This window comes from Culex quinquefasciatus, chromosome 3 (assembly GCF_015732765.1).
Source record: "Culex quinquefasciatus strain JHB chromosome 3, VPISU_Cqui_1.0_pri_paternal, whole genome shotgun sequence".
NCBI classification, from domain to species: Eukaryota; Metazoa; Arthropoda; class Insecta; order Diptera; family Culicidae; genus Culex; species Culex quinquefasciatus.
Genome location: NC_051863.1, coordinates 166,122,887 through 166,137,253, shown reverse-complemented (window position 1 = coordinate 166,137,253; position 14,367 = coordinate 166,122,887). Strand labels below are relative to the sequence as shown.

The 14,367-nt window shown below is 35.4% G+C and overlaps 1 protein-coding gene across 5 annotated transcripts in view; it reads right to left on the bottom strand.

Moving 5' to 3' along the window:
* The window catches only part of LOC6043702 (putative sodium-coupled neutral amino acid transporter 11), a 65,991-nt gene extending 51,956 nt beyond the window's left edge, over positions 1-14,035 (bottom strand). Inside the window, exons 1-2 of one of the 5 annotated variants that reach the window (XM_038263886.1) lie at positions 14,003-14,035; positions 13,186-13,837 (exon numbers count right to left, since the gene is read on the bottom strand). In XM_038263886.1, coding sequence (XP_038119814.1) covers positions 13,186-13,248 — 63 coding nt within the window. In that variant the 5' untranslated portion in view covers positions 13,249-13,837; positions 14,003-14,035. Of the gene's footprint in view, positions 1-13,185 lie in introns of all 5 variants that reach the window. The other 4 variants (XM_038263888.1, XM_038263887.1, XM_038263884.1 and 1 more) reach the window with 4 other exon arrangements.
* Between the last annotated feature and the right edge of the window lie 332 nt (positions 14,036-14,367).

Sequence of the window (14,367 nt, the reverse complement as noted above, 5' to 3'; positions counted from 1 at the left end):
TTAAGTGATATGATGTACTTTTTTGAAGCCGGATCTCACTTAAGAGCGAGTCCACGAGCAAAGCATACCCATCTCGCATCGACTCACTTGCCTGAAATTTTCAGGGCTGTTTGTACATATAAAACTAGCATCTGGCCAAAATATGAGCACTCTAGTCAACAGGAAGTGGGCAAATCGACACATAGTTTGTTCAAAAACGTCAAAAATCTAAAAAGGCTTTAACTTAAAAATTCAATTTAATTTCAAAATTCAAAATGCATCTTAAAGAGCAATGCAACAAAATGCAGTGTAGAGCATCCAAATTGGTTAATTCTAAAGGGATTGGCATTTTAGTGAAAATAATAGCATATTTTCAAACTCAAATAAAAGTGTTCACTGATCGATTCCTGCAGCTTGTGGGGACATCTGGGACTACCATCTGAGACTGAGACCGCTTTGGGTAAGGCAGTTTAACATATCAAATAGACACTTTTACTTTTAGTGAATTTTGGTAGTAAATTTTTGCTCGGGGACCCCTTGGATACCATTTTCTGGTGGTTTTATCATAATCGTATTCCTGAGACAATTTCACATTAGAAACATGCATAAAAATGTTTTTTTCATCCATTTTAACCCTTTAAAAATGAAAGTTAAAAAATCTTTGATTCACATTTATTGAAAATCAATTTCGTTTCCAAGGATACTAGATGACACCAGAATAAAAGCAGCTTCTTAATTTTTTTTATCTTTCAGTTTTTAAAGGATTAAAATGGATGACAATATACATTTTTATGTATGTTTCTATTGTGAAATTGTCTCAGAAATACGATTATGATAAAATTATCACCAGAAAATGGGATCTAAGGGGTCCTCCGAGCAAAAATTTACAATCAAAAAATTCACTAAGAGTAAAAGTGTCTATTCAATATGTTAAACTGCCTTACCCAAAGCGTTCTCAGTCTCAGAAGCTAGTTCCAGATGTCCCCTACAAGGTGCTGGTCGATCCGAGTTGATATCTGGATGGAACACTTTTTTATTTGAGTTTGAAAATTATGCTATTTTTTCACTAAAATGCCAATAACTCCCTTTAGAATTAACCAATTTGGATGCTCTATCCTGCATTTTGTTGCATTTTTGAAGCCCTTTGAGATGCATTTTGAATTTTGAAATTAAATTTATTTTTTTCAAGTTATAGCCTTTTTAAGATTTTTTTACGTCTTTGAACCTTCAAACTTTGTGTCCCGATTTGCCCCACTTCCCGTTGACCTATAGTGCTCATATTTTGGCCAGATGCTAGTTTTATATGTACAAACAACCCCTGAAAATTTCAGGCAGATTGGTGAGGTCCAAACGACGTCCCATACAAAGGGGTATGCCCTGTTCGTGGACTCGCTCTTAAATGTATGTAAACTATGTCCGGGTCCATCATCCGACTCATTGTTGGTAAGATTATCAAAAGACCTTTCCAACGAGTCTAAAACATTGAAGATCTGGCAACCCTGTCTCGAGATATGGTCCCTTAAGTGATATGATGTACTTTTTTGAAGCCGGATCTCACTTAAATGTATGTAATCTATGTCCGGATCCACCATCCGACCCATCGTTGGTTAGGTTATCAAAAGACCTTTCCAACGAGCCCAAAACATTGAAGATCTGGCAACCCAGTCTCGAGATATGGCCACTTAAGTTATATTGGTGTACTTTTTTGAAGCCAGATCTCACTTAAATGTATGTAAACTATGTACGGATCCACCATCCGACCCATTGTTGATTAGGTTATCAAAATACCTTTCCAACGAGTGCAAAACATTGAAGATCTGGCAACCCTGTCTCGAGATATGGCCACTTAAGTGATATTGATGTACTTTTTTGAAGCCGGATCTCACTTAAATGTATGTAAACTATGTCCGGATCCACCATCCGACCCATTCTTGGTTAGGTTATCAAAAGACCTTTCCAACGAGTTCAAAACATTGAAGATCTGGCAACCCTGTCTCGAGATATGGCCACTTAAGTGATATCGATGTACTTTTGGAAGCCGGATCTAAAAAATAGATGAAACTTGTGTACAGCCTTTGTTGTGAGGAAGGCTCCAACCACATAGGTGGATTAAGTTAGTTTTTGTAGTTGCTTGTGCTGTGGCTTCTTTACCACCTTTCGCTAACGGAAAATGCCACAGACTCCCATTTCACGGTTGATTTGCCAGATGATGGGGCTTCGTGGAAATCGTATTTATGTAGCGTGAATGGTCCTTTTTGTACCGTCTGTTTTGAAACACAAACCCGCGGGAGAAGATATTTCAATAACGTTTTTTAATATATGTATGTGTTTTCAGGTGTAATGGAAGCTAGAGATGAAATATTTCTGAAAAATAATGTTCAATTTTGATGAGTTCTTCTAAGATTCGTGAGCTGCGAGAATTCTTTATTAAAGATTTCCTAAGCCAAAGATGGTCAAACATATTAAACTAGTTTTGAATTATAATATTTTGAATAACTTCCTAATTCAAAATGCATTTAATAATTCAAAAGTATTCACCAAAATAGAATTTATAGAAAAACAGATAAAATAAAAGTTTACGTAACATTTCGTTTCTGGTGTGCTATCTTGTGACAAAGAACATTTTGGAGCAGTTCTCTACGGAATCGGTCTTTTTCTTTAATTTTAATTTTTGTATTTTTAATCCGGCTGAAACTTTTTGGTGCCTTGGGTATACCCAAAGAAGCCATTTGCATCATTAGTTCGTTCATATAATTTTCCATACAAATTTGGCAGCTGTCCATACAAAATGATATGTGAAAATTCAAAAATCTGTATCTTTTGAAGGAATTTTTTGATCGATTTGGTGTCTTCGGCAAAGTTGAAGGTATGGATATGGACTACACTGAAAAAAATGATACACGGTAAAAAATTTTTTGGTGATTTTTCATTTAACTTTTTGTCACTAAAACTTGATTTGCAAAAAAACACTATTTTATTTTTTTATTATTTTTTGATATGTTTTAGAGGACATAAAATATCAACTTTTCAGAAATTTCCAGAATGGGCAAAAAAATCTTTGACCTAGTTATGATTTTTTGAATCAATACAGATTTTTTCAAAAAATCGAAATATCGGTCGCAAAAATTTTTCGACTTCATTTTTCGATGTAAGATTGAATTTGCAATCAAAAAGTACTTTAGTGAATTTTTGATAAAGTGCACCGTTTTCAAGTTATAACCATTTTTAGGTAACTTTTTTGAAAATAGTCGCAGTTTTTCATTTTTTTTTTTAATTAGTGCCCATGTTTGCCCACCTTTGAAAAAAATATTTTCGAAAAGCTGAGAAAATTCTCTGTATTTTGCTTTATTGAACTTTGTTGATAGGACCTTTAGTTGCTGAGATATTGCCATGCAAAGGTTAAAAACAGGAAAATTGATGTTTTCTAAGTCTCACCCAAACAACCCACCATTTTCTAATGTCGATATCTCAGCAACTATAGGTCCGATTTATAATGTTAAAACATGAAACATTCGTGAAATTTTCCGATCTTTTGAAAAAATATTTTCAAAAATTTCGAATCAAGACTAACATTTTAAACGGGCCAAACTTTCAATATTACGCCCATTTGAAATGTTTGTCTTGATTAAAAATTTTGAAAATATTTTTTCGAAAAGATCGGAAAATTTCACGAATGTTTCATATTTCCAAATTGTAAATCGGACCATTAATTGCTGAGATATCGACATTAGAAAACGGTGGGTTGTTTGGGTGAAACTTAGAAAACATCAATTTTCCTGTTTTTTAACCTTTGCATGGCAATATCTCAGCAACTAAAGGTCGTATCAACAAAGTTCAATAAATTAAAATATAGAGAATTTTCTCAGCTTTTCAAAAATAGTTTTTTCAAAGGTGGGCAAACATGGGCACTAATATTAAAAAATAAAAAACTGCGACTATTTTCAAAAAAGTTACCTAAAAATGGTTATAACTTGAAAACGGTGCACTTTACAAAAATTCACTAAGGTACTTTTTGATTGCAAATTCAATTTTACATCGAAAAATGAAGTTGAAAAATTTTTGCGCCAATATTTCGATTTTTTGAAAAAATCAGTATTGATTCAAAAAATCATAACTCGGTCAAAGATTTTTTGCCCATTCTGGAAATTTCTGAAAAGTTGGCATTTTATGTCCTCTAAAACATATCAAAAAATAAAAAAAATTTAAAAATAGTATTTTTTTGCAAATCAAGTTTTAGTGACAAAAAGTTAAATGAAAAATCACCAAAATTTTTTTTACCGTGTATCATTTTTTTTTCAGTGTAGTCTAGTCCATATCCATACCTACAACTTTGCCGAAGAAACGATCAAAAAATTCCTTCAAAAGATACAGATTTTTGAATTTTCACATATCATTTTGTATGGACAGCTGCCAAATTTGTATGGAAAATTATATGAACGAACTAATTATGCAAAATGGCTTCTTTGGGCATACCGAAGGCACCAAAAAGTTTCAGCCGGATTAAAATATAAAAAATCGAATGACCGAAATCTCAGAGAATTGCTCTTTGGTAAAAATGAGCTTTAGATGACGATTTGGAACAATTCTCTGAGATTTCGGTCATTCATTTTTTTTTGTATTTTTTAATCCGACTGAAACTTTTTTGAGCCTTTAGTATGCCCAAAGAAACCATTTTGCATCATTAGTTTGTGAATATGATTTTTCAAACAAATTTGGCAACTGCCCAAACAAAAATGACTTATGAAAATTCAAAAATCTGTTTCTATTGAAGGAATTTTTTGATCGATTTGGTGTCTTCGGCAAAGTTGTAACTATGGATAAGGACAACACTGAAAAAATGCTACACGGTAAACAAAATTTGGTCGTTTTTTGTTTAATTTTTCGTCACTGAAACTAGATTTGCAAAAAAATACTACTTTTATATTTTTTTCTATTTCTGTTATGTTTTTGGGGGACATCAAATCAAACACGAAACATTCTTGAAATTTTCCGATCTTTTTGAAAACAATATTTTCAAAAAATTTAAATCAAGGCTAACATTTCAAGAGAGTGTTATATTGAATATGGGGCCCTTTCGAAGTGTTAGTCTTATTTTTTTTTTTTTTGAAAATATTGTTTTCGAAAAGATCGTAAAATTTCAAGAGTGTTTCATATTTTAACGTTATCAATAATCAAATTTAGAGAATTTTCTCAGCTTTTCAAAACAAAATTTTTCAAGAGGGGCAAACATGGACACTAATTTTAAACAAAATAGTAACTGCGAATATTTAAAAAAGTTACCTGAAAATGGCTATAACTTGAAAGCGGTTCACTTTATCCAAATTTCAGTAAAGTACTCTTAGATTGAAAATTCGATTTTACATCAAAATGAAGTTGAAAAATTCTTGCGACCAATATTTCGATTTTTTTTAAATCAATATTTATTCAAAAATAATAACTCGGTCAAAGATTTTGTTCGTTTTGTAAATTTCTGGAAAGTATAAACGATATAATCATATAAAAATAGTGGTTTTTGAAAATCAAGTTTTAGTGACAATAAAGTGAAATTAAAAATCACTTTAAAATGTTTTACCGTGTATCAGTTTTTTCAGTGTAGTCCTTTGCCGAAGACACCAAATCGATCAAAAATTTCCTTCAAAAGATACAGATTTTTGACTTTCACATATCATTTTTGTATGGACAGCTGCCAAATTTGTATGGAAAATTATACGAACAAACTAATGATACAAAATGATTTCCTTGAGCATACCGAAGGCGCCAAATAAGTTTCAGACGGATTTAAAAATAAAAAAAAATTTAAGAAAAAATACCGATTTCGTAGAGAACTGCTCTTTGATAAAATTAAAAAGAAAACCTAAAAGAGGCTTTACTTGGGCTTTACACCAATCTAGGAAGTTTGCTTCCGATTTTCTGATGTCGCAATACGAATTCGAGGTTCATTTTCCGATATCTCTTCCCAAAGGGATGGCACGGTATAACCTCTTTAATTTTTTAGCATTTGTAAAAATAATTTGAAGCCAGAATAGTGATGAAATTTAAATTTTGAGCCCGATTTGATGGCTGACTAAAAATTCTGAGAATGTTTCAAATAATCTGAAATTCTTCGTTATCTTACAGTAAAATATTTTAGGAAATGTCATTTTTTTTGTGAAATTCGAATCTTTAATAACCCGAAAAGTTTTTTTTTTAATTTCGTATTTTTTTTAATTTTAAAGCTGTTGTTGGATAGAAGCAAACAATTGGTTGGGTAAAATCCTTAAAACGATAATGTTCTCACATCCGGCGCAAACATCCATCGTCATCCTTCCGGGTGCTGCGAGTCACGCTCCAGAAAAATTCCCATCTTTTTTTCCTAGGACGACGTGACGGGAAAGATTTTGGTGCGTGCGTAAATTTAGCCTCGGTGATCACGGGACCAATCCATCATGTCAAGGAGCCTTTTTATTTTGATGGCAATGTTTTGCACCTTCTCGACCTTGTAATGTTCGCTCACCACGGGGGGGTAGGTCATCCGGATGATATCTGTCATAATTTTTCATTTCCTGTCAACGGGAATACAGACGGGTGAAGGGGTATCAAAAGAGCTTGTGGACAGTAAAAGATATGAAAAAATTAGATTTTTCTTGGATGTCTTTTAAAAACTTTACAAATTTTTGTTAGTTAAAAATCTTCTTGAAGAGCAAAAAGAATTATCTTGAAAAAAATGGGATTTATTGAAATTCCCTACTTTCCAAAAACATACTCCAGGAATAAACCATACATCACAAAGATTCGAAAAGCTTCTCAAACAACCATTAAGCTGCGTCCTCTTCGACGCGATGACGTCATCCCCAACTTCAAGTGTCGTATTTATTTAGAAAAAGTAAACTTTTCCGCACTTTTTCAGAGACCGGCAAAGAGCTTCGGGCAAATATCCCCCTACAAGGAAACCATTTCACACGCACGTTGTTTACTCAAGAACAAGTGTCCCACAACAGTGAGCAAGTTGAGTGGCCAGTGGCGGGGAGTGTGGAAGTGCTAGTAAAGCAATTTGTAAACATTGTAACAAGAGTGTGGTGCTACTCGGTGGCTACGTGGAGAGCCATAGTCAGCTTGTTTAGTTGAGCTTTGTGGAGACTTTTTTTGAAAAAAAAAAAACATGATATGAAAGCTTTTTTTTCTTTGATTTTTGTGACTTATTTTCTTGATCTGAGTTTTATTAGGTCTATTGTTGTTTCTTAAGCTTATTTTAATTAGCAAAGACTCCAATTTGACTTCCTTTCTTCCTAGTCCCAAAACCCTAACCTTTTGTGTTCCAAACAGCCCCAAACTTTGGGTCACGCGTGGTGCTGTGAATAAGTAACGACCCTTCTGCCGTATAGCCCCTGTCCGACCTTGTCTCCCCTGGTGCAGCTGGCCGCCTAGGACACTCTTGTGCCAAATCTGGTCCTGCGTCGCGACATTCCCGCTCTTCCCACGCACGCACAGCAGACTGACGCACGCCACGTGTACCCCCGTCTGACGGCATTCCACCGGTGGACATCCACACCAATTGCGTAAGCACCACCAACAACAACTACAACAACAGGTAAGGTGAGGTATTTTGAGGGAAAATTGCTTCCGGGGCCCGACGATATTTATAGGTAATTGAGCGCGAAATTTGTCACGCTCGGGAAAAGTGATTTCTTCGCCGGTTAATGAGGCACGCTGACTGACGCGTACCTGGAGATTGAGACAAGGGATTAGTGTTCCGTAGTACAAACAAGTGGCTTGAAAAGTGGCTTTTGCTGAACACTACGAGTTAAGTGGGTAAAGAATGACTCAGTGGATCAATTTTGAACAACAATTAAAATCAGGGATGAAATTGATTTTAATTTTATTTATGAACAATTTCAGCTCAATCAGGAATTTTTCTTGTAATTTTGTACCCGACCCTCTTCGATTTCAATTATCAATGAAACTTTGTAGAGACATGATCAAATCAAACCATCCACATTAACGACCCCCGGGTCTTTTGTAAGTTTCTGCTCGAACCTAGGAGTCCGAAGGCTTGAATGGGGAGAGCACCCAAACCTCTTTTTACTCCAAGGAACCCTCAACCCCAGTGTTTGAACTGACGACCTTTGGATTGCGAGTCCAACCGCCGCCAGCGATTTCAGCGGAGTAGGCTTGGTTTGGTGTGTTGTTTGTACTTATGGCATGGAGACAACTCCTACACCTGGAATGACTTAACGGCCTAACAACCAAGGCCGGGACCGACATTTTACTTCCTCATCCGATGGAAGGTTGCAGCAGATGGGAGTCGAACCCAGAAGCATCCGCTTACAAAGCGGACAGCGTAACCATTCGGCCACGCACTGCCATGTAGAGATATCCTAGGCATATATAAGCCATTTTTGTGTATATCGAACCAATTGAAATCGAAAATAACACCTTAGAAGGACGTAAGGTATTTGCATATTTTTGTATTTTGTAATTTAAAAATTTCTGTATCTTGAAGCCGTTGCATCGTATCAAAATGTGGTCAAAGACAAACTTGTAAGAAATTGGATGGGCTTCCTGAAAAAAAATACACTGAAATAATAATACACGTCAAGTTTTAAGTTTAATCGTTAAATTTTAAGGTGATGTCAGGATTGTTTTCGATCAAAATTTTTGAAGATTTAGCTTAAGATGTTACAAAAAGACTCACGAAAAATGCAAGATGGTATGTCTCTCCTAAAAAATACAAAAATCATTTCCTAAAACTGTTTTTTGAAAAGTGGTCTAAACGTCAAAATTTTAAAACCCTATAGTAGGAATCGATTTCTCAGACAATTTTACATAAAAGTCTCCACATTGACCATTGTTCTATGTCCAATCCTTGATCCAGCGGTTTTAAAAATAAAATTGTTGAAATAACAGATTTTTATGGGTTTTGGCAATTTGTATATGACGGACTTGATTATTCAGCTTCGTAAATATTTTTAACGGAAAGCTCGTCCAATTTCCCATAAGTTTGTCTTTGACAGCTTTTCAATTTGACTCGTTTTAATACTCGTTATTTATGTTCAGTTAAGAGCAATATTGTATTAAAGCTTATATCTGTTTGCCCATACTTCCAATTGTAATGCTGGCAAAGACAAACTTATGGGAAATTGGACGAGCTTTCCATTAAAAAAAAATTCCAGTGTGAAAAATCAAATCTGTCATAAGAAGTTGGAAAAACCACCAAAAACCATTTTTTCAACATTTTTATTTTTAAAACCGCTGTATCTTCACAAGGATTGGACATAGGACAAAGGTCAATATGGAGACTTTTATGTAAAATTGTCTGGAAAACTATTCTCATTAAAGGATTTCAATAATTTTGGCGTTAAGACCACTCTTCAAAAAAAAAAAACCAGTTTTGGTAAATGATTTTTGTATTTTTTTATGAAAGACATACAATCCTGCATTTTTCGTGAGCCTTTTTGTAACATCTTTAGCTTTTTGCCTTCCTCACTGAGGTAAGGCTATAATCCTGCTCTAAAATTGAACTTTGTATAAAAACGTCGTAGACCCACCTTCATGTGTACATATCGACTCAGAATCGAAAACTGAACAAATGTCTGTGTGTATGTGTGTGTGTATGTATGTATGTGACCAACAAACTAGCTCATGTTTCTCGGCACTGGCTGAACCGATTTGACCCGAACCTGTTGCATTCGACTTGGTTTAGGGTCCCATAGATCGAGTTTTATACAGATTGAAGTTTCGATAAGTAGTTCAAAAGTTATGTATAAAAATGTGTTTTCACATATATCCGGATCTCACTTAAATGTATGTAAACTATGTCCGGGTCCATCATCCGACCCATCGTTGGTTAGGTTATCAAAAGACCTTTCCAACGAGTTCAAAACATTGAAGATCTGGCAACCCTGTCTCGAGTTATGACCACTTAAGTGATATTTATGTACTTTTTGGATGCCGGATCTCACTTAAATGTATGTAAACTATGTCCGGATCCATCATCCGACCCATCCTTGGTTAGGTTATCAAAAGACCTTTCCAACGAATCGAAAACATTGAAGATCTGGCAACCCTGTCTCGAGTTATGACCACTTAAGTGATATTTATGTACTTTTTGGATGCCGGATCTCACTTAAATGTATGTAAACTATGTCCAGATCCATCATCCGACCCATCCTTGGTTAGGTTATCAAAAGACCTTTCCAACGAATCGAAAACATTGAAGATCTGGCAGCCCTGTCCCGAGATATGTCCACTTAAGTGATATTTATGTACTTTTGGATGCCGGATCTCACTTAAATGTAGGTAAACTATGTCCGGATCCACCATCCAACCCATCGTTGGTAAGATTATAAAAAGACCTTTCCAACGAGTTTAAAACATTGATGATCTGGCAACCCTGTCTCGAGATATCCCGACTTAAGTGATATTGATGTACTTTTTGGATGCCGGATCTCACTTAAATGTATGTAAACTATGTCCAGATCCATCATCCGACCCATCCTTGGTTAGGTTATCAAAAGACCTTTCCAACGAATCGAAAACATTGAAGATCTGGCAACCCTGTCTCGAGTTATGACCACTTAAGTGATATTTATGTACTTTTTGGAAGCCGGATCTCACTTAAATGTATGTAAACTATGTCCGGATCCACCATCCGACCCATCGTTGGTTAGGTTATCAAAAGACCTTTCCAACGAATCCAAAACGTTGAAGATCTGGCAACCCTGTTTCGAGATATGCCCACTTAAGTGACATTTATGAACTTTTTTGAAGCCGGATCTCATTTAAATATATGTAAACTATGTCCGGATCCACCATCCAACCCATCGTTGGTTAGGTTATCAAATGACCTTTCCAACGAGTCCAAAACATTGATGATCTGGCAGTCCTGTCTCGAGGTATGGCCACTTAAGTGATATTTATGTACTTTTTTATTCCGGATATTAAAAATAGATTAATTTTTTGTACAATTCCATCATATCAGCCATTGTTGGTAATAAGTGAGGAAGGCTCCAACCACATAGGTGGATTAAGTTAGTTTTTCTAAAAAATGTTGAACGAAAAAAAAATCGTGACATCTCCTTAAAATTTAACTTTTAAACATTAAAATTGAAAAATCTCATAAATGTGGCGTGTGTTTTTATTTCAGTGGATTTTTTTTCATAAAGCCCGTCCAATTTCCTACAAGTTTGTCTTTGGCCAGAAGGCTAGTGATACAGAAATTTTTAAATTAAAAAATACATTAATATTTAAATACCCTTCTCAAATGTAATTTTCGAGTAAAATTGGCTCCATATACACAAAAATGGTTTATATAGGCCTAGGGTAACATGTCTACAAAGTTTCATTGAAATCGGAGAGGGTCGGGTACAAAAGTGTCGGGTAATGACACATATTAATCATACCTATTGTTAAATATTTCTTTTTTCATAAAAAAATAAATGCTGATGATGCAAACTGCATGATAAACGTAAATTAGAATTTGTAATTTATAGTTTCCAATAAAACAATAAAAAGTTAAAACCTTCAAATTTTCTTTGAAAAGGTCTTATAAACATAAAGAATCCCGTAGCTCATAGGAAATATGCCAAAAAAAGTTTTCCAAATAAATAAAATATATGAAAGGTAGGCAGTAGGGTGGTCCAAATGCGGGCTTCCTCGGAGCTACCCTCTGAAATCAAAGATTGACCCATTACTATAGGCTAAATTACAAATTTGAGCTCATTCTGACAACGGAACCCACTCCCTCTAGTCCCTTGAAGTTTGTATGGGGAAAATCGTCAAAATGTATGGATAAAACTGTTTCAGTTTTTACCCGTGAAAGGCACAAAAACTTGGCACAAAAAAACATGGAAATGTTACTTCTGGGAAGGGTGTCACTTTTTACATCTGGTGTAATGTCACTTTTTGAGGCTAAATTGAGGTAAAATTACATCAGAAAAGAAGTAATATTTAGCCTTCCACAATTACACATTTTTTACTGTATAGGCCGGGTATTTGGCCGATGCAAAATTTTCAACTGATTTGAGAGCTCCTGGAAAAATAAATAAAATGAACTTTAAACAAACATTCACATACACTGAAAAAAGAATTATGAATTTTGAAAGGATAATTTGCTGGTTAAATATTACCTCTTTTATGAGTAATATTACATAAAAATGTGTAAAAATATGAACCTGATGAAAATCCCAAAAAAACTGATTAATATTACAAAAATTACAGCTTCCAAATTTCCATTGTTTTTTTTTCTGTGAAGAACATACTAATGAAGTGTGCACGAGAATACTTTATACCATTATTTGTATTTTTATAAAATTTGTATTTTGTTTCTTTTTAAATCTGAATTTAAAATCCAGGATCGTCATTTCAAAGAGATATACCTTGAGCCAATGCCAAATTTCAGCTGATTTTGTCTATATTATCTTGAAATGGAACACGTAAATTAACGTTATCGTAAAAAACGTTGCAAGATTGAATCTCCTTTTTAATTAGCTTGATCAAATCTTAATGAAAAATTTCAAAGGTCAAACCAGTCAAACGAGACAATTTCAATGCAAGACCATTTTCAACACTGTTCCATGTACAAAGAAAAAAAATGATGGTAATATTCAACAGGGAATGATGACAGATTTTGTGTTTCAAAAAATATGTAATATTACATCCGAAACTGGTGAACTTTCATCAGTTTCTGAAGAATTTTAAACATGTTTTAGGTCAAATTACTCAAAAAAGAGGTAATATTCGACGAGCTAAATTTTCGACATTTCAAAAATCGACTTTTTTTGTTTTCTTTAATTAATCAAGTTTTTTAATCGACTTGAGAGTTGAATTCGAGCAATTGTTGGGCAAACACAATTGAATAAAACTAATATTTGTTTTGCCTTGTCCATGCACAAAGAAAGTCTCAAACCCCTTCAAATTCAACCACTTTAACCCACCCACACCTTTCAACGAACAGTACCCTACCCGCGCAATAATTACGTTACGCGCTTGATGTATAATGCCATGATGATATTATCAACGCCATCGCTCCGGCAACGCGGGAGATAACGGACGAACAATTCCGAAAGCTAATTACCATTAGCGACGACGGTTCCCCTTTCCCTTTGCTGGAAAATTCCCCGAATGTTGAATCCTTTTTATTTATCTTTTTTCATAAAGTGGGTATCAAATGAACAGAGTGGAAAATTCTTCCATACCACCAGCACGGGATGACATAAGATCGGGACTTACTTGTCTCTGCAGCATGTAGCTAAACTCCGACACGGTGTTCTTTTTGCCTCCACCTCCGTCCATGTTGGCGAAATCAGCAAACCTCGGGCAAGCTTGTTATTGCAGACTGACCAAGTGAGGGTGATCCTTGCGATGGCCCTGCGGAGTGCGTCAAATTTCCCAAAGGACAATTTGTTCAGTTCGCGTGCTAATGAGCTTGTTTTACAACCTTTTTTTTCCTCGTAGTTTACTGATGCTGGTCAAGCGGAAAAGTACTGACTCTGCTGATGGTCAACGTTGCTACAAAACAGCATTTAATTATCCCTTTTTGCTCTGCGAAGAAAAAAACTTTTCCTTGACCGTCGTCACCACCCCCTTAATGTGGGAAGAATTGGGAGGAAAGACCCAAACTTTGAACCACTTCTGCTGCTGTTCTTTACTGCAGTATCAATCACGATATTCCAGAGATGTTACGAATTGGTGTTATGCGGCGGTCACATAACACTTGTATCCAATAACTTTTTCATACAGTATTCACTAACTTCCACCACAGAGCACTGATTTGATGCAGACAAATTACATTCGATTAGCTTGAACCACGATTAATCTCGACGAAATTGATAAATCTTGTTCCAGGTGAATGTTGTGTCTGCTTCTCGAACGGTGAAAACGACTTCGGATGAATGAAGATTGATTTGTATTTAGAAGCACTCTTTTTTTGTTTGGACCTTAGTGTATGTCTGTGCATGTGCTTGTGTGAGTAGGAGTGTAGGTGTGTGCCTAAGGGATGGGTAGAATCGTGCGGTGTGAATGAGAGTGTGTGGTCTGCGAGAAGTACCGAAAAACGCGTCCACACTCGCCAAGGTTCCACTGCAGTATGACACGAGGAAGACACTTTTCAGATCCACTGGACTGAAACGGTTGCGCTCCCGAAAGGACACTTGCTCTCCCTCGCTCTCCGGAGAAAGTCTCTTGCTCTCGAGGAAATATCTCCTCAAAGGGGGCCCACATGTGGCTTGGAAAGCATCTTGTGTAGGTTTCTAAAAGTCTAACTTCAACGAAATTTGTTATTTTTTCATTCTTGTAAATTAATTCAGAATTTAATCAACGAAATTGCATAAGTAATTTTCAAAACACTCTCTCAAAATATCACTCCGGACAACGTCTGTTGCTTTCCCAGCAACCTCCACCCGCCATCACCCA